Source organism: Malaya genurostris, chromosome 3 (assembly GCF_030247185.1).
Source record: "Malaya genurostris strain Urasoe2022 chromosome 3, Malgen_1.1, whole genome shotgun sequence".
Taxonomy (NCBI): domain Eukaryota; kingdom Metazoa; phylum Arthropoda; class Insecta; order Diptera; family Culicidae; genus Malaya; species Malaya genurostris.
This window is the reverse complement of record NC_080572.1, coordinates 263,121,799-263,145,359: the sequence shown is the minus strand read 5'-3', so window position 1 is coordinate 263,145,359 and position 23,561 is coordinate 263,121,799. Positions and strand designations below refer to the sequence as shown.

The 23,561-nt window shown below is 39.5% G+C and overlaps 1 protein-coding gene across 13 annotated transcripts in view; it reads right to left on the bottom strand.

Annotated features, from left to right (window-relative positions):
• LOC131439510 (supervillin) overlaps window positions 1-23,561 on the bottom strand; it is a 645,906-nt gene that overhangs the window by 238,309 nt on the left and 384,036 nt on the right. For 11 of the 13 annotated variants that reach the window (XM_058610622.1, XM_058610619.1, XM_058610621.1 and 8 more), the window contains 3 exons: window positions 9,656-10,952; window positions 9,049-9,593; window positions 2,033-3,037 (listed from right to left, as the gene is read on the bottom strand). In XM_058610622.1, coding sequence (XP_058466605.1) covers window positions 2,033-3,037; window positions 9,049-9,593; window positions 9,656-10,952 — 2,847 coding nt within the window. Of the gene's footprint in view, window positions 1-2,032; window positions 3,038-9,048; window positions 9,594-9,655; window positions 10,953-11,033; window positions 11,163-23,561 lie in introns of those variants that run through there. The other 2 variants (XM_058610630.1, XM_058610626.1) reach the window with 2 other exon arrangements.

The following is a 23,561-nucleotide window of genomic DNA, read 5'->3' as shown; positions in this document are numbered from 1 at the left end:
TATCTTGTCAATTGTATGGGTGCGCAGCCCTGCTATTTTGGCGCGCACGGTTTTGACATTTCTCTCCCCTACTTCTATGTATGAGATTCGATGCGGCCTCACCTGAGGGCGACATGCTCGCAAAAAAGGATGTTGCCAATGATTTGTTCGGGAAATGTGAGAGCTGGCTATCTTGTTAATATGATGTCTTTGCTATTAGTCTGTGGTGTAGTGTTAAAAATTCCATCATTTTAAATATATGAATAGTCCAAAAAATATGATATGTTTGTAACGAGTCGAGGGTGCACTCTGCTAAACTATTTTCTTTATTTTGCTGTACAAAAAACTAAAAATGGCAGGAAAATTCCTTTTGCAATATTATATAAAAATTTTAGGGTATGGAAAAAAAACATTAGGTATAGATATCGAAAAGGCGGACACGTTTAGCTTTTCCCGTGACTGGCTGTAAAAAAGTCGACTTCACATTAACACGATGTTGTTGTCGGTTCTATGCCATTGAGAACCACCAAAATTTACAATTTGGAGTAGTTTTTTTTTTGTACTCAAGGCCATTTACGCGATATCATTTTCAAAAAATAACTGGCTTCTTGCACCACAGAAATTAAAATAAATAAAGATGTTTTTTTCATATATTTTGTTCAAAAACAAATGCATCCACTTTAATATGTACACAGTTCGAAAAATTCTTGTGATTTTACATCTTATCAGATGCACATAAATGGAGTGTCATATTTCACACAACTTTTTTTTCAAGAACATGTAAAATTGTGTGATATGAAAATTACATGGCTTTAAAAACGAATGGGATAAAAAGCAAAAGATCAACAGCAACAACGTGACTTGAACCGAAAAACATTAGATCACAAAGCACACCAGTTAGTCGACTGAGCCACAGAAGCACATATCTGCTTGGCTGGTAAATCGTGCATATAAATTCATACAGCCTCACTTGCTAGCCGAGCGCAAATTACACTCGGAACCAGTAAATTTCTGTACGAATGGAATATAGCGTCATTTGAGAAGTTGAGTAGTTATGAATTGTATCGTTTGTAGAATTATGTCACTTGTAAAATTCATATTTTTTTCTGTGTATATATTTACGACATTTCGGCTCAGGCACTTCTATGTCCAATATCTTATAAAATTAGCAGAAAATTCTTGTCGTTTAGTTCAATAGTCTTTTTATCGTTTGATCGATTTCGAAAAACGTGGTTTCGGGATAACGCACTTCAGAGTCAAGCCTCTTCAAAGGCATGACAATTGACAACCGTTTCATAGAATGTTCTCCTTAAATTCATCAAGACTGTATGAATCATACAATTATTGTTTTCATTTTTTTCAATGATGTGCAGAATCGTATACATTGAGGTGCGGTTTCCCTTCGCGGATTTTCGAAATTACGCAGTTCTTAGTTTTACGGGGATTTCCGAAGTTACGTTTTTTTACGCGGATTTCCGAAGTTATGCGTTTTTTTGTGCGATACATAAAAAAATACTTTAGTGTATTTGATTTTCTGTTATTTCGCGATGCTGCACTAGTAAAGTTTGAACATTTCTTCTTGAAAATAAAATACTAGGAAGTTGCTTGATTTTTTCCTGTAATCATCGACACTCGGATAGAATATGCATATTTGAGTTTTGCTTCAAGTTTAGCTATGGCTCTTTTATTTATTCAAGGAATCGTGAAAAAAGAAGTTCTGTTTATCGTTCATTTCCGTATTTTGAATTCGCACCCCTATGTAGAAAACGTCTTACGTCAAAAACATGGCGATGTATGAATTCGTGAAATATCAATGAAAATTTTCAAGTTTGCTAAACTAAATAAACATTTCCTAAGTCATACTATTCGGTTTATGTCATAAAAAAACAACACATCCATTTGAAAACACAAAACAAAACCATTCGCACGCTGTGTTAGGATCACTGAAACTGAAAAAGGGACATCGCGCTTGCAAATGAAAACATAACTCGAAGCCCAGGTTATTACACTCCCCACTTACGCTTAACCGCTAGTGTTTTTTTTGCAAACTTACGTTTCTCGGTGGCCTCCTCGTGCTGAGCACGGTTCAGGTTGGATTTCCGTTTGTCCGATTTGTCCCGTTCGAATGCTTTGCCACCGTTGCCCAATACCGGACTCAGTCGATTGATGTCTTTCGGAAATGAAGCGGAATCGGTGGCGGCGTCGGCGGTTGCTACATTATTACTGCTCGCGACAAATTGGTTTCGGACTCCGGATTTCATAGTGGATGTTCGCATCCGAGGTGAGTTCATCATCGTCGTCGGTGAATCCAGACTGCTAAGGCTTCCGATTGAGGCCAACTGGGTACGTGATTGCTTCATTTCACCGACCGCTGTTTTGAGTGGACCAGTATGGGCTTCAAAAAAAATCTCCTCCCCGTTGCCATTTACCGTTGGTTGGATGTTGTTGTTGTTGTTGCTAATCGTTTTCGTATCATTTTGTTCAACGGGCGCGACGACGACGACATTGTTACCATTCAGAATATTCGCGGCATGCAGCAGTTGCTCATTACCGTTACCGATCGGCATGACAGTTGTCTTACTACTACTAGTACTAGTTTTGTTACGATTAGTATCACTTTTGATGGTTTCAGTCGTTCCGCGCAGCTTTTGTTTCATGCTGACGGCTATCGACGGAACGAGCCGTGGCTTCGGGGCGGTTGTCAATGATGCTGCTGCTGTTGAAGCAGTGGACAATTTCTTCCCGAGTGCTTGCTTGGCCGATGCCGGTTTGCTTCCGCCATGCGACGAATTACTACTACTCGCACTAGAGATGTTAAGCGACATTCGGCTCTCGCTGCTGTTGCTTGTATTCGAATTGCTATTCTGTTTGGATGACCCGAAGCCTATGGGTTGAAGCAGTTTCGAGTTCCTGCCACTGCTACTGGCGCTGCTGCTGCCACTATTGCTGAGCGGTGATGTTCGCAAGCGTTGCTGTGGTTGACTCGAGCTTTGAAGGGTGTCTCTGCTAGAAACTGATGGCGCTGACGATGCGTTCGTGCCACCGGCTGAAGCTTTCTCTGTATGCACAGGTAACATGGGAGATGATTTGGTGTGTGTTTAATTGGAATTGTTGTTGTTGTTGTTGGTTGTTGAGCGGACGTGTTTTGTTTGTAGGGGAGAGAATAGACAAATCGGACGAAGAACGAATTGTTATTGAATCTATGGTTCAAAGTGTGTAAGGAGGAGAGTGCAACCTTCAACTGTGTGAACATGAATCGAACATTATTTGACAGAATAGCAGAAGAGTATTTACAAGAGATACGAGAATGTTTTTTTTTTGCGTTTCCCACATGAATCACCAATGTATGAGTTTGTGAAATATTGACTAGCAAATAGATTTTGTAGCACTAATTTGCATAATTCGCTTAGATAGCAATGGTGCTAAAAATTCATGCAGAGATAAAAGACTCGAATGTCTGATGCCACAAAATGCATAGTATTATACTAGCCTAAATGAACCGTAAACCTACCACCATGCGTGTTCAATACAATAGTTCCTGTGTACGTGTAAATAGACCAAACCAGACACGATAATTGCTTAATTTTAATATTGAAAATACGAAATAATGCATCATATTTATTGTTAGGAGAGTTATGAAAAAAGAAGCAACTGCGTTAGCAAAAGAGTTATTGTTTAAGAAAGTTTTTTGAAGCAAATTGTTCCCATTCCAACAATTACTAACTCATTTTTACCATTTAAAAATATGTTTAGGATTCAATTTTAGTTCAACTATTGATGGATTTCGCGCACATTCGAACAAATATCATCAGCGGCTTCTCATATTTTAAACAATCTTTCTGTACAACTTTAGCAGTGGATTTTGTCATAAAAACCACTTTGTATACTTTATTTTTTACAAACATTGGTCTAGACTGTTTTCTGAAAAGGGCCGTTCAATTGGATGACAAATCTCACAGAAAAGTGTTGTAGCGTTTAGTTCTCTGACCCTTGGCCGTTTTCTTTTGTATAACGAAGCTCGTGGGAAATGTCGAACCACTTGTTTTTTGAAATTTTTACTCAACTCATTAAAAAAAAGGGGAGATGACAATTGATTTCCATGACCCCTTCTCCTTGTTTAAATCCTCCGACCCCCCTCAGTTGTCGACAAAAAAGTACCTGTACTAAGTTTAGTGATAATTTACTGAGTTGTTATGGAGTTATGTCCATATATACAAAAAAATTGGACTGAGGGCTTTCTTTATTAGACACTTGCTATCTTTTCACGCGAATAACCCCACCCCCTCCAAACACCTTTAAGACCATACACTGAGGTCTCTTTTTGCCCGTGGTCTGCGTACCGCGTAAAAAAACCGCGTAACTTCGGAAATTCGCGTAAAAAAACCGCGTAACTTTGGTAATCCGCGTAAAAAAACTGCGTAACTTCGGAAATCCGCGTAAACAGAAACCGCACAAAAAATAACCGCGTAAAAAGAGACCCCACTGTATTTGAGTTTCTACAAAACGTATCAATTCTAGTAAAATTAGATAAGTTTTGTTATGACCCCCTCTGCTAAGTAACCTTCCTCCATAGCCAATAAAAATACCATTATGACAATCTCTTAAGAGCAAAAATTACCAGTGCCAAGTTTAATAGCAATTCGTTTAGTAGTTCCGGAGTTATGCCGTTACAAACATTACACGCCTCTTTTTAGAGGCACTTACTACATCCTTCCACGAATATCCTTATAATCATATCAGTGATGTGCAAAAAGTATCCATGGTCTTCAAAAAGTATCGAATCTAGTCAAATTAGATCAATTTTGTATACCAGTCCCTCCCTGTTAAGGACACCTGCTATGTTTCCTCCGCCATAAAAATACCCTTATGACCATTTCTTAGGAGCAGGAATTACCTGTTCCAAGTTAGATAGCAATCCACTCGGTAGTTCCGGATTTATGCCTTTTCATTTGGACTTCAAACAGCGGGAGGAGAATTTAGTTTCAAAATAATGTTTCAGGAACTTAGTTCCAGAATACAGGTTTAGAATTCAGACCTTGTATGTTGGAATTGAATTCAGTTTCGAAACTATAGTTCAAGAACTGAATTCTGAACCTGTCCTTAGTTCTGAGTTTAGTTCTTGAGCTCAGGTCCAGTCCCTAATACCTGAATTCTTCGAATCGGTTCTTTTTAGAACCATTACCATATTCTCAAAAAACTATGCAAAATTTCACTTTATATACGGCCCTTTTTCAACCAGTTATAGTTCGTAGTTGTTGTAGGAACTTACTTCTTATTTGCTGTATAGAATGCATAGCACCGACTAAGTTTAGGTGCATCATTCTAGTAATAAAAATGTGGAAAGCTGACACAACTCACACAATCGATCAACTAAATGATATTCGAAAGTAAGAATAACCGTTATTTTTTTACTGTGCCGGTTTGTATGCAAGAGGCATTCCACACTTCCGAAGGCGGATCGGCGGTTAACTCAACCGGCCCCGCCTCGGTTGTTTTGTACCTTGGCTTCGGTCATATGGCTAAACGTTGCGACTAAAAACTATTTTAATAACAAAGAATAATAAATTCTACCTAATCCACTTTTTTAGTTGCGAATTGGCACTATCATACTATCACTTGTTTCGATCGTTGCATATCGAAACACTACTCCGGTTGGTGCTTCTCTTCAGTGGAAACATGATTAAGAAACTATAAATATCGGTCAGCAAAGCGCAATGTTTAGTGGAAAAACGTAACATTGTCGAGCTTTTTAAACTACGTATATTCATTACTTTATATATTTTCTTATAAAAAAGTCCAACTTTGTTTGAACCATTGGTCTAACTTCAACACCTCGCATGAATGCTTGAATTGGATTGCATCATAGGAATTGTGAACAAATCGAATTAAGAAACCATCAAGGATGATTTTTATCGTATCAAAGAACGCTTCTAGCAACTCTTTACACGATTCAATCAGTGCCGTCAAAGAGAGACGAATATCATCTCAGCAACAAAAAACCGGCATAGTTCATTTAACACCAGTGCGAGAGCGAATTTCTCTCGATGACCTGTCTGAGCATCACGGGTTAGTACGCTGCTGTGGAGATTCTTCCTGAAGCAACAAACAGTTCTCGTTTTGCGATCCGATTCTATACGTGCAGTGGATAATTCCGATAGAATCATTTTACTATTGCCGCTTATTCTAACTATGTGCATATAACCTTTGTATAGGTTGTGTCTATGACAATGTCTATGAATGCTTCACTCAAGGGTTTTGAAATATGGTAACCTATTATGAGAATCAATCGATTCGATTTTCAAATCATAGATTCAATTTTCTGCGATAATTGTGAACTTGCGATTTTCTCTCGGTAAATTCCACACAGCGCCGATCATTCTAAAATTATAGCTATTTGTCAAGGGCCGTGAAATACTCAGAGTATGAGGTGGAGCGAAGATATGCAGAAAAATTCTATCACGGTTCATGCATTGAGAGGCAGCGAGCTCTTGTAGTATCATCTACCAGATTGAAAATGTTGTATACAATGTAGAGAACTATCAAGCCACTTTCTGCTAAATTATCGGCAATCACCAACACTGGTTGTGATAATGAAAGGTATGAAATCTTGAAAACATACTATCTACGAGGTTTTCAGCGCAGCTTGTTGAAAGAGAAAGCCGAAAATACTGAATTTCCACACGAAGATTACGTCGAATTTTCGATATAGATTGCATAGAGAGGTAAGGAGGAGCAGTTCAAAGTGACGCTGCCATTTTCCTCTTTCCAGATGCGACGGAAATCCTGCTGCCCTCATAAAAGACCTAATTTGTATTAGTTATAAACTTTTTTTTCGGCCGACTAAATATACGAATTTCGTGCATTTTCACTACCTTTAAATCCTGCATTAGACGCTTTAAGCAACCAAATCTACGCTTAGAATTCGAAACTGTTTCCTAACCAGGCACGTCTTACTCGTAGCCAAGCAAAAAAAAGTGTTTCCTAATATTCGCGATCCTAATGCTTTTCCGCCTAGCTTAGTCGTTTTTCCATAAGGCTTGTGCTATGCAGAGGTATCTAGCTTGTAGTGCATCATGGTTTCTTGCAACACTTGCACTAAAGTTTTGTAACTTCTCAACGAACCTTCTCGACTCTACAAAAGATACATTCTTTGAAAAAATGAAATTTACGCTTGACGTATATTCAAGTATGCCGTGATTTTTACGGTGATGACACAATATTGCATCTACTAACATGTAAACATAAATTTTGCGTCTGTATCGATGTAAGCTTCACCTAAATTAACTGTGAAGTTAATGATATGACTTATCTTTACATGCTTTGTGAATCGTAACACTCGTTTTATGTGCATCTATAAAGATGTAACTTTTTCTTAGTGTGTACAATTCATAACTTCTTAACTTGTAACGTACAGAATTTTACTGATTCCGAGTGTAATTTTGCTTACCACAGCGCGATTCGCTCGGATACGGGCTTAACTTGTCGCATCACTGATCGAATCCTTAGTTAAACAGCTTATTCTTAGTAACGCTTCAGTTAAGCAATCCATTCAATATTACAAATCATGATAGCAAAAATCAAACACATTGTTTGCGTCGAGTTTCTGCTTCTTTTCTTGAAAATTTTGATTTTTCGCAAGTAATACAATCGTTTAACTATGTTGGAGTACACAGAGACAACGAATTGAAAATGAAATTTGGCTTTAACCAGAAGTAAAAGGTAAAAACAATTCTAGGCAATAGTGCAGTTACTTTTTCGAAAGTTCAACGTTGGTATAAATTACAGTTATATAAAGTGAAAAATATATAAAGTTGTTTTAGAAGAAGGATGGGATTTTTCATAATTCAAAATATTTGAAAAAAGTACATTTGGCTTGCTGCTATTTTTTATGATCTAGATACTAGAACATAGTCGTCTCACCTTTGACTTATTAGTGCTTCAGTAGATTATGTTAAGCTGCTAAAGCTACCTCGTGATTCAACATAAACAGGTAACCCCTAAATGACAACTATCTGTTGATAGTCGAAAACCCTTGCTTTCGTTTGGTACACCAAAAAAGACTTCGTACTTTGATGCAAAACAAGTGTTATGCAAATAGTGTTAACTTCACGTCTGCTTAGCGGTTCACTTTGAACCGCGAGGTAACATTAGAGGCTTAACGTAAACTGTTACTGCACTGATGAGTTGAAGACGGAACGTAAAAAAAAGTAAAATAGTTATGTGCACTTAACTCAAACCGGTTACTTCCTAAATGACATTGAATTATGAATTTATAGTGCTACATGAGATGAATTTTTTTTTCATAACTTTGACAGCTTCCCTAAAATTCAATGCAGTTTTTTCTATATCCATGACTGATCAGTGTGAATAATTGAAATTAATCAAAGGTAAGGTTTATTTGTCCAAGAAACCAAAAATTAACCGGCGAAACGAATGAAACATGCCAGTCTCAAACACTGTAAGTAAAGGGTTGTGAGAAGGAAACAACAAACAAATTACAACGTTCAGCTAGAAACAAATGGATTTCCCTAACGAGTGTGAAAATCTAAGCAATTTACACACAATTTAGAAATTGTTTTGCTATGAAATTTCTAAATCGAGTTCCTTTTTTTATATATATTTGTACCCGTTTGTACGTGTTAAAATTAACATCTTCGAAACCGTGTTCAAGTATAGTATAGAGTATGTATCTAACAGAAAGTATATTTCTAACAGAAAAGATCTGCACAAACAAGTGTGTCATCAAATCTAATCACAAATTTCATCAATTTAGAGCTTACACTGTTGGACATTAGAAACCCGCGCTAGAAACTAGACTGGCCACCGGTTTTGTTAGTGACAAACAAGCATACATAAAAGTGAAAGAAAAGAAAGAAAAAAAAACAAGAAGAAAAAAATCCGACTTGAGTTATTTATGCTAAAATGCGTTGGTTAGCGAAAACATAATACGCAAAGTAACCGAATACCGAATGAATATGGAAGTGAATGCTCTCAAAGCAGCTGTGCCATAGCCCGGTAAAGGTAGGAACGGGAGGAATGTGATTCGGGACAATCGATGAACGGTCTTACCTAGCGCGGCGGCTCGGAGTCTGGAGGATCGGGTGGTTCGTATCTGCTGCTGCTGCTGTTGCTGTTTGCTCTGTTGCCCCGGCGGAGCTTGCGGTGGCGGAGATCGCTCTAAGGCCGTGGCCGTCGATACTGGCACGGCAACCTGTTTCTCGTTGGATGTTGTTGCAGTCGGACGAGTACCGCTACGATCCCGAGATTTACGCTGTTTCTGCAGGTGATATCTTTGCGCTGGCTGATGCGAGGGAGACAATGGCATTGACGATTCTCCACCTGACCGGGCAGCATGATGACTGGAACCGGTACCGGTACCACCACCACCGTGTGGATGTGGATGATGAGAATGTTGCTTACTGGTCACCGAGGCGCTAGAGGTAGAGGCGGTAGGTTGTGGTTGCAACTGCGTTGCCGTACTGCGATACGATGATGAGGAAGAAGTTTGCGTCGTTCTGGCGGTCGAAGACGAATGGGCTTTCGTGAAGTGGGTGCCGGATGGTTGAGATGATGACGACGGGACGTTTGCAGTTTGCGATCGGGATGATGATGATCTGGAAGGGTAAGGGTGGAATCGACAGGTAAAAAATTAGTTCGAATTTATTCCAACACTCACCTTTTCTTATGTTCCAGTCTTTCATTTTCGTGTTCTTGGACAGTGTTTCTTAAATAAATCGGTTTTCGCCGGTCAGCCTTGTATTTTGCTATCCTATCGATGTCTTTGGAGGCAAGATGATCCGCGGCAGCGGGAATCGAACCGCTGCCACTACCGGAATTGACGGACGACGACGAAGCAGTGGCCGCCGGGATCACATTCTCCTTGCGGGACTTGCTACTGCTACTGCTCTGATGGCGCCACGGTGCCGTCAAGCAGCCGGAAGAGGAACTAGCCGAAGATGAACTGGTCGAAGGCGGTGCCGTCGCCATCGGAATCTTCGAAAAGATGCCATCTTTACTGCTGCTGGTGGCGGAGGTGGCAGTGGTGAGTACTTTACTGGGAACTTTACCACTTCCGATACCGTTGCTATTGCTCATGCTGGCTTTCGCTCTTTCCGCTTCTTTCTCTTGGCATATTATGTTTAAGAGTCGACTGATGGGCGTAGATTCAGGGCCGAAGAAGTCCGATATTGTTTTGGAGCGGGTTTTGAGGAATTGTTCATGCCGTTTCAGGGAGGACTTGTTCAATGGTCTTCGTGTAACTTCATGTAGCTGCGGTCCAGAGGCAGCAGCGAACGCCGACGGAATCACGGACTGTTGCAGCAGGTGCTTCTGTTGTTGTTGTTGTTGTTGCTGGTGATGAACCTGATACCCGGAAGGAGAATAACACGAATCGATTCTGGGCGATGGTGGTGATCCCGGTGATCGTCGAGTGACTAGAGGTTTCTTCGGGTAGGATACCGGTGGATGGCGTTGGATCTTACGAAAATTGGCAGCGGTAGATTTAACTGGTGGGATCGATGGCGGTGTAATTTGACCGAGACTGGCCGATCGAGCAAACAGATCCCAGCGAGGCGACCGTTCCGATCTGGACGGATCCCGTTCGGCGCGGATAGCCTCTAGGATACTGGCAAGATTTGAGCTGCCCGTTACAGTCAGTTGCTGCGGTTCATACGGAATGCTGGTGGGGAAAACGTTGTGACTTTGACGTGGCGACGGTTCCGGATGTTGTCGTTGGTAGTTACTGTGGAACGGATCGTCGGAGGAGACGATGGATGGCGGCGGGTGCGTCGGGTGATGATAGTCTAGCTGATAGCGTTGATGTTGATTTTGTTGCTGCAATAGCTGATGCTGTTGTGTTTGCTGAGGTTGTTGAAAACTAGAAATATGTTGCGTTTGGCAGCTTATGTTGGCAGTGGCGGATGAAAGCTTTTTTTCTAGTTCTAGAATAGCGGTGTTCACGAACGGTTGGTTATCTGAAACGAAAAATGAACACAGTTTTAGTATGTCTGTATTACAAATAAATCGAAAACAAACTTAGTGCATCTAATGAGTACCTTGATTAACGCACTTAGAAAATTTGGATTGCATGTCAATTGCTTTTGATTCATGACAATTTTGGGAACTTCGATTCAAATAAATAAAAAAGAAACTTGTGTTATTTATCCCGGTTACCGGGTAACTGACGAAAAAATAAGAACATCCACAGCCAACTTCGATTTGGTACGATTGTAACGTTTCAAACTTCCACAAAAAAATCAACGATCTGACATATTCAAATTCTAAATTTTCCCTCAATCACTTTTCGCCATGAATTCCACACCGGAACTTTCAATCAACACAGAACCGACCGGACAGTCGACACTGCCGGATGTCAGCGTTCAGGAATCGTTCGTGGCTGCTGGTTCCAACATCAAGGACTGGGATTTGACGCCGTATCAGTTCACCTGTCCGCTACTACCCGAAGACTACGCTGGCAAGGAGTACCGTGAAATGGCATCCCTTCGAATGCCGGAGTACAACCAATTGGTAGATCACACACTGGGAGTGGCCTGGAAGAGTGTCAGCAATCAGAGAAGGGATGTCCGGAAATTGATGCCGGATCAGATAGAATGGGCTATCAAGCTGATTGAAGCACACCGGACCGGTCAGAGCCGATACTCGGAAGATATGCGCATGTTGATCCAATATTTACGAGAAATTGTGGTTTCGATGTGTGCCGCCGGTGGACCAAATAATATTGCCAAAGCGAATCAGTCGTCCAAGATGGAAGTTCCGTTGGTGGAAAATTCTTTTGTGGTGACGAACATGCTTCGGAAAGATGAAACGTATGCTGAAGCACCGTCTACAACGGTCCTGCCGGCAGCTGAATCCACTGCTTTCCCGCATCCTGTTGTTTCGGACGATACTAGCGCGAAACCTTCCGCTGAAGACTCTCAGGTCCCTACGGGACCGAGGGAAAGATCTCGAAACAGTCTGATCAATCAACTGGAATCGCTGCATCAGATGTTGGTACGCTGGAAGAAGGACCAATTACGACGAATAGACATCGACATGGAACAATTGCAAGCCCTCGAAGCCATGCTTGTGGGAATGGGCGGTAATGGTCAAAGCCGCTCTCCGTCGCAGTTCTAGAAGTCGAAATTGTTTTCGGTGAAATAATTTTTTCTAAATAAAACAAATAAACAGTTGCTCTATTGAACGAAGTGTAGGTCTTCCTTTCTTTCGTTGGTTATAAACTAGCTTCCTGCAATAATTTAATTGCATACAATTCCATTGAGTATCTTGTCACGACATCATTATCCGTTTAATTTCGCATAATCTCCGAAAGAGATTTACCTAGCTCTCCCACGAAGTAACGGTCGCTAGATTACTCATCAGGATTTACTTCGCTTGCTAAAACAGATAAAACGATATCCACGCCTACGTTCCGGTGTGTGTGTGTGGTCAAGTGAATGCCACTGCCAATGTAGGCAAAATGCAGCAGCACTGAGCGAGGGACGCAACATGCCTTACCTGTTTGCATAACGAAAAAAAAAAAAATAAAAACCGTGCAGCCACAGCTAGTTCTGGACTTGTCTTACATTCTACGGATTCAATCGGAACGATTAGCCAAATTGTCGCCAATGTAATGACCCGGGGTTGTGCTCGTTCACATCGCGGCACTGGATCGAACTCCATAAGAACTCGACTGGCAGGCAGAATATGCAAATTCCTGCACAGAAATCGAACTCTAAGTGCCGCCCACGGTAGTCGAATGTGGCCACGTTCCTGACCGCGGTACCTACGAGAGGCTAATGATTTATGAAAATCGAACGGATCGTGATTCGGAGCCGCTCTGGGAGGAATTCTGTGAGATTATGCTCGGCAGTAGGCCGCCGTAGGTTCGCCAATTTGTTTGTGCTGGTCATAAAATTTGTGACTTAATTACAGAGAAACGCAAACGGTACACAGGCGTCGCGCGACCGGACGTAAACATTTACAAATAACAGTTTGCAGCGGATACAACAACAAAAAATTTCGAATGCAGGCGGGTATAGATCAAGATAGTGATTAGGTGAACTTCGGGGGTGTCGAAGCGAGTATGTGAACTCACGATTAATTTAGATCAGTTGTACATGCAAGAATTTATACACAGTTTGTTTAATTGGATAAATTGTTATGTTCTGACAGTAGTTTGTTAAATCTAAGATTGTTATTGAATCACAATACTGAATGCATTTTAATAGAAATTAGATTTAGGAAATGCATAGGGTTCCGTCAAACATGATTTTATTTACTCATCTTTAATTAATATTTCACATACGAAAGGCGCTAACCTCGTAAGATAGTTGTCATCGGTTAGTGCCCCGTTTTGAAAAAATTCTTAGTGTCAGTAAAATAAGTAGCCCTATTAGTAGCAGTAAAGTTTGAGTCATTTAACATCTGATCGCAGAAAATAAATTGATTCATCTACTCTACTCAAAATTCAAGTAATTTATTACGAGAGCGGGTCATTTCGCCGAAAGCCATTTCACCGAAAGTCGTTTCGCCGAATGTCATTTCGTCGAAAGTCGTTTCGCCGAATGGGCCATTTCTCCGAAAGGGTTTTTTCGTCGAAAAAGCCATTTCGTAAAAAGGGTAATTTTTTAGGGTCAAAAATATCCTCTTGTTCTCACATCTCCGTATGTGGCGCAGCCACATAACCGAAGCCAAGATGACTCGGCTGCACAAAGCCGCCGAGGCGACGCCAGCTGAGTTGGCCGCCGACCCATCGTCGGAAGCGGCGGCCTCTTGCATATAAGTCTGTAACCGCCTCGTTTGCCCGGTCTACTCAAACCTGGGTTTCTTTGCTTCAGTTAAGTCCGAACGAGCGGTAGCGAGGTCGGATAGCATACGAACAAAACGATGTGGCGAAGCCGCATTAGATATTTTTCCATCTGCACTCAGTTTTCGGAAAATTCCGCAAACAATTGCCTGATAGGTACGTTAATAAAGTCAACAAGTTATTTTGGATTGTAGGTCAACAAGACGGGAGTAGACATAATAATTTTTTGTTTGACTTTTTTTATCAATTCCAATTACGATATTAAGGATAATGATGAATTCGAAGAAATTACCCTTTCGGCGAAATGAATCTTTCGGCGAAATGGCATTCGGCGAAATGGCATTCGGCGAAATGGCATTCGGCGAAACGGCTTTCGTCGAAATGGCTTTTGGCGAAATGATCCTTATCTATGTATTACACTTTAGAGGAAAAATATCGGATAAATTATTCCGATTTTACTTTAAATAAATCTAGAATTTTTTATCTAATACCTTTCACCATATTTTGGACACTCTATTGGCCTACCAGCCATCTCTGTCGCATCTTAACTATCGAGTTACTTTCGGTCGAGACGACAAAAACTAAGACAATGCGGTTTTATGAACAAAGGGACGCCACCGAAATAAGCACATCCGATAAATAAAAGCCGGAGTCTTTACATGTGCAAGATATTTCCATCGGTATTGATTTTAAGTAAAGTAAAATTTAACCTACAGCTAATGAAATTAAAATCTTGCACAAGGAACAAATTTATCTCAACGTGAAGGATGTATCAGAGATTCAATTCAACAAAACTTGTAACTGTGTGTATGTCCAGTTCAAACGTAAAAAATAAGGTTCTACTTATAATCTCAGGAAAACAGCCATTGTTGAAAAATGCAAAAGCAATTTCCTTTATTACTGTTTGATGAATTTTCAAGAAAAAAAACATCAGTTTGTATAGAAAAATGTATCAGAAAACTGGTATAATAATTGCAATGACTGAGTGGAAACATATATTGAAGAAGCCAAATGAATGAAAAGCTTACAGAAAAGTTGATTTTTCGGAGAAAGATATGCTCAGAGTCAGGACTCGAATCTGCTTTCTTATGCATTCCATGCATACGAGCTACCATTTCGCCACCCTAAGCCTTGTGATAGACACAGCTCTAAAACACGATTTGGCATGATAGTACGTCGAACATGGTCTACATCCTACGTCTCACGACCGGTACCATACATCCAAACATCTTCTCTGTTCATCAAATACTCATCAGTCTTCTCGCTCTATACCTATTTTCCGCTCAGGCACTGAGTAGGAGAGTGTATTTATAATCGCTTGTCACCTTCTCTATTGGTACCAGTTGCTGGCTGGATATGGTATTTTTGTTTGAATTTCCGCTCAACGACAGCGAAGGAAACTGGTATTGCGTTCTGCAACGATGGCCGTTTTCTTAAGATTGTAACCAGTAAGCACTTATTAGGATTATAAAATAGTCCTCTATGAGCACTGAAAATTCTTTCAGGTTTCTGAAGGCTGGGAATGTTAATTAGTGATTATTTACTGTCATTATGCGGCATTAGTATGTGCTTATTTGTTGCCTGGGTAGTGTCGAATATGATAACGGTAAATACAAAATTCCTGTACATGCTAAGGACATTCGAAAAGACATGTCGCAGTACGAATCGACTCTCCCCGTCGAAGGGAAAGTATGAAGAAATTTATTTTTATGTATCCAAAATGGCGCACAGAAAAAAATAGTGAATTACAAGGGTTGTTACTTATGTATTTATAAAAATGAAAACAGTATTATATTTAATCGGAAATGGTTTTATTGTTTTTCAGAGTATTTCCCTAGATGATCAATACACTTTTGCATACGCTTGAACCAATTTTCATAACATTTTTTCCACTCTTCTTGAGGTAACCCCAGAACATGGTTTTTGAACGCTACAGCAGCTTCCTCAGGAGTACTGAATCGCTCTCCACTCCGTTTATTCATTACGGTAGGGTATAAAGAAAAATCGTTAGGTGCCAAGTCAGGACTACACGGCGGGTGCGCCATCAATTCGACATTTTGAGTACTCAAATATTCGGTCGTTTGAGCCGATATGTGAGAGCCTGTATTATCGTGATGAAGAATGACTTTGCGTCTTGAGTTTGTTTTCCTTATTTCACGAAAAACTTCTGGTAAACAAATGGTGGTACCAGAATTGACGGTTTAACGATCCTCTAAAGCAACTGTAGCGATATGTCCGTTTATATTCGAAAAAACAAGCCACCATTTCCTTTGAAGATCTTCGAACTCGAACAACTTTTGTTGAATTGGGTTCCTCATGGAACACTCACACAGTCGACTGCTGCTTAGATTCGGGCTCATATGAGTAAAACCATGTTTCGTCACCTGTGTAGATGTTATACATCAAATTTGAAGCACCACGATTGACTTTTGCAGCATATATTTGCACCAATCAACACGAGTCTTTTTTTTAGCGATTGACAACGTGAACAAATTAATTGCTCATGCAAAATAGCATATAAGCTTTTCACACTAATGCCCAAGACAGCCTCCATTTCACGGTACGTCACATTGCGATCTTCCATTATCAGATTTTTCACAGCATCGATTTCTGGCGAAACAACTGATTTTGGACTGATTCTTTGAATTCATCGGCATGCGAACTACGACCACGATTGAAATCGTTATGCCAATTTTCACAGTCACATAGGATGGTGCTACACTACCAAAAGTCGAACTAAGTTGAATGAAGCACTCTTGTCTTGATAATCCACGACGAAAATCGAAAAAAAAAGGTAAAATTTTCAACTCACTATAAACAAAACAAATAGTGCTCAAATGATAGAATGTTCTGAAGACGGTATTGGTTAAAAAATTCAAACTTTATTATGGAAACGTAAAATCCACCGGGCAACAGTTAGTGTTGCCAAGGCTAAATACATAAGGAACAACCTACGTATCTATCAAGCAGATATGTGCTTTCGTGGTTCAGTCGAATAATGGGCGTACTTTCCTATCTAAAGACTCTCGGTTCATGTCTTACGGTCGCTACAATTTTTATTTTTTTCTTTTGTGTACTTGAATTGCAAGACATGCAATTTTTAAATCATTTAATTTTACATGTCACTTTATTTTACATACATTTACATGTGAATTTTCGTGTTTCGCGACGCTCCATTTATGTGCATCTTATAAGATGTGAAATCACAAGATTTCTTTATCTGTGCGTGCGTTTATCACGTATACAATTCCGTTAAACTGTCCCTTCTAACGCGGTTTTTTTTGGCCAAGATTGCTGATAACCTGCGAAAATTAGCTTACTCACAATGACAAACCTTGCACTGAAACACTGACACTGACATTGATGCAATGAATGAAAAAACGGGCTAGAAATTTTAATGTCATCTGTCCGAGAAAAACGGGAGCAACGAGATCTAATATTAAAACAAGTTTTTTGTTTTAAAAATATACGGTTCAATCGACCCCGTTGAGCTTATAAGCAAATTTCGTGAAAAAAAATTACCCAATATTTATCGACTGGGCGGAATCAAAGGCAAGTGTTTGCCCGTAATTACAAAAAGCTTGCTACACCATTAGCTTTCTTGAAAATTGATTTGCAAAATTATTTCGAACTTGCTGAATCTGACTGACATTGGATTTCTGGGTGATATTTTAATCCGACAGCCATTGGTTTTTCCTAATCATTTTCAACAGCTGTATTGCAGCTTCCGAATCTTAGATCCACTATGACGCTTCCTGTCGATCGGTAGTGGCTCTTATTATTACTACACGGTGAAAAACAAGTGAAGTGAGTATGGCCCTTTATAAGGGCCAGTATGTAGCTGGCGGAAATATTTGAGAACGCTGCAAAAAGCGACGATAAGGTATTAAGGGCTGAGGACAGTACCGTAAAGTGGCGGTTTTTTTGCTATTTTCCCGTTTCAAATTAAATTTTCTTGGAAACGGTTCAGAATATAGAAAAACCCACCTGACAATGTCTTCGAAATTTAGTTGAGAATATTCTGTGAAATTTTCAGAATGATTCATTGAGTTTAGCGGTCGTGTTGTATTTTTTTCTGACTGAAGAACTGCTGAAAATTGGAACGCTCGGAAATGCATACCTCTACTTGTTCATCGAATATCTCGGCTTTGAAGGCTTGTATCATAAATCTACCGTGACAAAGTCTAGATAATTTAGTTTAGATGCGATTAGTACATAAAAACATATATGTTATCGCGATAAAAATAAAGTCTTGTATTTTTCTGTGAAACGAAGTCAGTTTCAATGCATCCGCCATTTTTTCGCTTTGGTTTCCTGATAGCATTCTAAAAAAGGAGAGAGAAATAAAATTGGCTCGACAAGGCTGCCAAACACACAGATATTCAATCTTTGTGAAAGTTGAATATTTTTTCATTGTTCACTGGAATCCATGTGATGTCGAACCCATACGATAGATTAATGTGATAAAACTTCTCATCAAAATAATAAAATGTATGCTGGCAACCCGGTACAATTTGCTCATATACGAGAGAGTACAAGAGAAATACGATGACAAACGGGAATTAAGCGAGCCACGTGGTCGATTTAAAACTCAACACGTGACCCTCTGTCCTCAGACCTTAAGTTCCGATGAGAAGTTTGACCTTTCAACTAACTTCGCAGCCGATTCGTAAGAGTACAGGACTATTGCATGGCCAGTGCTATGATCATACGGACACTTAGTGAGTGTGAAAATTGACTGACTGTGGTTACAAGCTTCCATCAAGTATAACAAAATGAATCGAGACGAAATTATCAACACTGGAAAAGAAGACATTTCAGAACAAACTGAAATGCTGTCAAATCATTCGAGGAGTTGGATGGATTCATAAAAAGCGACTGTAAAGGCTATCATTCGAAATTTCCCTGCGTACGACGGGTAAAACCGACATAAAATAAATGTGATTAAGAATAATCGTTGTTGTCATTTAGGGTTTTCTTATACTTACGATTCGTCATCGACTCATTAGAGCGTTAGCAGTTTATGTTGAACTGCTAACGCCACCTAACGGTTCAACATAAATCGTTCAGTTATTTACAAGCACTTTTTTTAAGCCGAAGTGCTATGTCTTTGCTGAATGAAATCTCATTATTCCAACTTTCTTGCCCCAGTTCGTGCTCGCATCTCACACGACACAGTCGAAAATCATTTACGGTCGAAACAACAGAAACAAAGACAATACAGTACAGTGAACAATAGAGTGTACGGAATGGTCAAATACGATTTAACAAAGCCTGAATCTTGGCCTACAAGATCAAATTCAATTTGTATAGATTTCAAGCGTTGAAAAGTTAGACCAGCAGCAAATGAAATTGAAATTTTACTTAAAGAACGAATGCATCTAGACGCTAATAATGTAAGTGAGATTCAATTTAACAAAGCGTCTGACTGTGTGTACATTATGTTTAAACGTGAAAGAGATGCAATTGCATTCGCTTCGGTTAACAATGAGGTACACAGCGTTGAGTGTGATAACATTAAATACAAAATCCCACATTGCAATTGCACATGGTGGACAATGCCATAGAAGTACGCGTGCATGACCTTCCTCCGCAGGCCAGCGATAAGTCCGTTCGGGATAATATGTCGCAGTATGGTGAAATCCTTTCCATCGAAAAGGAAGTATGGAGGAATTTTTTTCCCGCCATCCGGAATGGCGTGCGAGTGGTACGTATGCAACTACGTAAGGCAATTCCATCTTACATCATTTGTGGTCAAGTTGGGACACATCCATGTAAAACGCTGATTACCTATGAAAATCAGCTGGTTACATACCAGTTTTGTGAACAACCTGCACACTACGGTAAACCTTGCACCGAAACTGCGAAAAGGACATCTTCAACCAAAGACAAGGTCAACCGTTCAACAATGGAAACTAGTGAGCGCAGTACTTCTGTTTCACCATCAAACCAACCAGCAACTGCAACCAATGTACAGCAAGGCGCATCTACAGCAACTAGCAACGAGCTCAAAACTGCGAACATCAAGGAAAACGCAAAGAAGACGGAAATCAACAACAAAACCACCGAGTCACGAACAAAGTGCCCCTCAACCCTCGCAGGAGGGAAATGGAAGCTCCTCTCCTCCTAGAAAAAGAGTGACAACGAGATACACTTCAAAAAATGCATTATTTGAAAAATCGGCTAATTCGGCCACGTAAAGCTTGTACGCAAATAGGCCTGAATAAAAATACCTTTTCAATAAAAACAAACTTCCTTGCCTAAACTTCTCACTGATAGGCCAAATTGACATTTATTTACCGGCTGATTTTATTCATAAAATTACAAAAACGATTTCTGCTCTGTTTCGAACGAAGTTTTCCTGAGAATTTCAGGTTTTCTGGTGTAATGAAATTTTATGATTTATGATTTTCTAGTTTTTTCATGAATTTTGTGACCAAAAACAAAATAAAATATTTCGAAAAATTCATCTTTTATATGCCACTAATTGTAACTCGAACTGTTATTGAAATTTAAAATGAGAGAACTAATTTGAAACACCATTGAACTACATTATTATGTAATATGCATATTAATGGAATTCAATGGTATTTCGAATTAATTCTCCCATCTTTTATATGATAAACTTGGACATCTTTTTCTGGTGGTACTTCAGTCTACAATGTCAGTCTAGCATTCATACAGGAATCTTACCTTTTTATTAGTAGATTCGAAATTACGGCCAATAAAATTTTTTTTTTGCAGATAATTTTATAGCGATTGGTTTTCTTTGTCGCTTAAACAATATAAAATTACATGGTTAAAGAAAACAAAACATATTGCAATAGTTTTGGATCATTCCTTCTCTGATGTTTAGTGTATATCCTACTTAAAGCACCTCAAGTAGACAGCAAAGTACAACTGAACTTCAATGACAGGGTTTACAATGCTGTATTTGTAATCGATCCTGTTTCTAAGAACTATTCTAAATAAACATTATACAATTACAAAGAAACATGTAAAATTACACATTTATCATCATATATAACAGAACTCCATGTGCGTTTTAAAAATTAAATGGCTAGAAATTCAATGAAATAAAAAAAACAAACGAAAGCGACTGGGACTTGAACCATAAAGCATTGGTTCACAGAGCACGTCCGTTTGTCGACTGAGCCATGGAAGCACATATCTGCATGGCAGATAAACAGCGCATATAAATTCCATACTGTTGCACTGAGGAGAAACGCGAGAAACATGTGAAACTAAAGCACAGCTAGTAGTCAGAAAAATAAGTTTTATGCATTTTCAAATTAACAGTGCTTGAGAAATCGATTGGAAAACCAACTTAATATGGATGTGTTAAAAAACATTTAGAAATTCAATGTAACATTATGTCAAAATATAGTTTCTACTGTGTCGCATATAAAAATTAGACTCCGAGTTTTCGCATTTCCATAAACTGGCACATAAACTATAAATCCTTCATTGTTACTACATCGGCAGAATGCAACGTTTATGATTTATCTGCTCGGATAATAACTCATGACAAGTTGTCTCTAAGCAGCTCAAAACTGTCAAAAGTTTCAACAAAACTCATGATGCTGCCTTTCGCCCTCTCGCCATTGTACCCTGGGTAAATGTTTGTCGTCATCCTTTAACATCCGGAAGCGCATTTACGACCTTGAAAAATAATTCCACAATGAATAACTCCCCCATCCACGAGAAAGATAGTCACTTTGATTTATTTATGCTACGCGAAGTATGTGAAGCGCAATGCCAAGGTCGAATGGTGGGAGTTATAAAATATCGAATGCACAATTTACTTCCGACAACGAAAATCACATCCACCAAAACGAAGTGGAATTCCATTCGTTTAAAATCGTTCAATCAAAACGAAACACGGACGAAGTTAAGTAAAAAGTGACAATTAGCGACAACACTTTCATTTCAAAGTTCAGCTTAAAGCTTTCAGCTATGGCTCATTAGTCCAAACGGTGATGCGGTATCGGTAAATTGGTTTCTTCCGCTTAGTTCGAACCTTCCGAACATCAGATAATCGATTCTCCCACGGAAATCGGCAACGGAAATTTACCCATTGGATGATCGCGGCGGTAGCGCAGCATGATGAAAAGATGCACGCTAGACGCGCACTATGCGATTAGCCAGTTAAGGGGCGTTAGGGATGATGTTCAACATAAACATTAGCAATTCAGAGATAGTGAATTTATGGAAACAGAACAACAAAAATGCTGATTATGTAGTCAACGATGTCGATGCTCGATTCTATGACTCGAATACTGACTATGGGAATATTTGAGATTAGAAATTGTCGAAATTGTGTACCACTTTGCATACCATAGACAAGGGAAATACGTGATTCATAAAGACTGTCCTAGGAAGTATGGACGCACTTTGATTTCGCTGTAAACAATTCACAAGTGTTAGATATTCTAATTTTATTCGATATACTGAATATTTTTCCCAATATTTGCTACTTAACCATTGTAGACTAGCTGGCGCACCTTCTTGCGAACGTTCCTCATTAAATTCCGTACAGACTTCTTGGCGACACTTTTTTTCAATCTTTTTCGAACTGTTGAATGGCTTCGGCTTCCGAGACATGTTTCCTAAGATGTGCCTTCGTTAATGCCCAAAATTCCTCAATTGGTCGAAGTTGTGGGTAGTTTGGTGGATTCATGTCTTTTGGGACGAAAGTGACATTTTTGGTAGTATACCATTCTACCGTTGATTTCGAGTAGTGGCAAGAAGTAAGATCTTGCCAGAAGACAATAGGATCCTTGTGGCTTCCAATCATGGGTAGAGGTCGTTTTTGTAAACATTCCTTGATGTATTTTTCGCTGTTCATTGAAGCAGTGGTGATGAAGGGTTTCGAATTCTTAGCGCAGCTACAAATTGCTTGCCAGACCATAGCTTTCTTACCAAATTTTTCGACTTCTATCGATGTCTCGGACTGGTTTAACACTTGCCCTTCTCGCACCGTATAATATTGTAGTCCTAGCAAGGATTTGTAATCGAGTTTCACGTAGGTTTCGTCGTCCATGATTATGTAGTTCAAATTTCCAGCAAGAATCGTATTGTACAGCTTTCGAACCCTCGGCCTGATCGATGCTTCTTGTTGACATGATGCACTATCATGTCCGTTTTGCTCCAATTTTTTTTTTTCTAACTTTACTTCGAAGACTAACTGAGAAAGTCTGAAAAAAAAAGAATTTGACCAATCGGAAGGTATTCCTGACATGTTCATAAGTTCGATAAGTGGATTGTTTTTAATCAGATGGAACGTAAATAACTGTTTTACCCCAAGTCATCTTCTTCTATGAATTTACAGAAAAAGAAGTTCTACTGATCGGTGTTTCTGCTTTATATAGGTTCGAAGATTTAAACGTTCTTTAGCACGAAGAACATTTGACTTCCAAGTGCCCACTTTTTTGGCCACATCCCGAACTGAAACCTCCTTCGTTTGCTCGAACACCTTCAGTATACGTTTATCCAACTGAGGGTTAGCAGGACCTTTTTCCGACCCGTTTTCGGTTTATCCTCAAAGGTGTTATCCTCACCGAACTTCCTGATTGCATTTCGCACGGCTTTTTCACTTACTCCTTCCATTTTTGCTATCTTTCTCAGTGACAGTCCGCGTTCTGTGCACCATTTGTACACAATTTTTCGACGTTGTTCTGCGGAAAGTCCACGCATTTCGAAACAAACTAATGTAAACGAATGAACAATTGCACAAGTGGTTAAAGGACGCAGCCATAAAAATTGACAGATTCTGAAC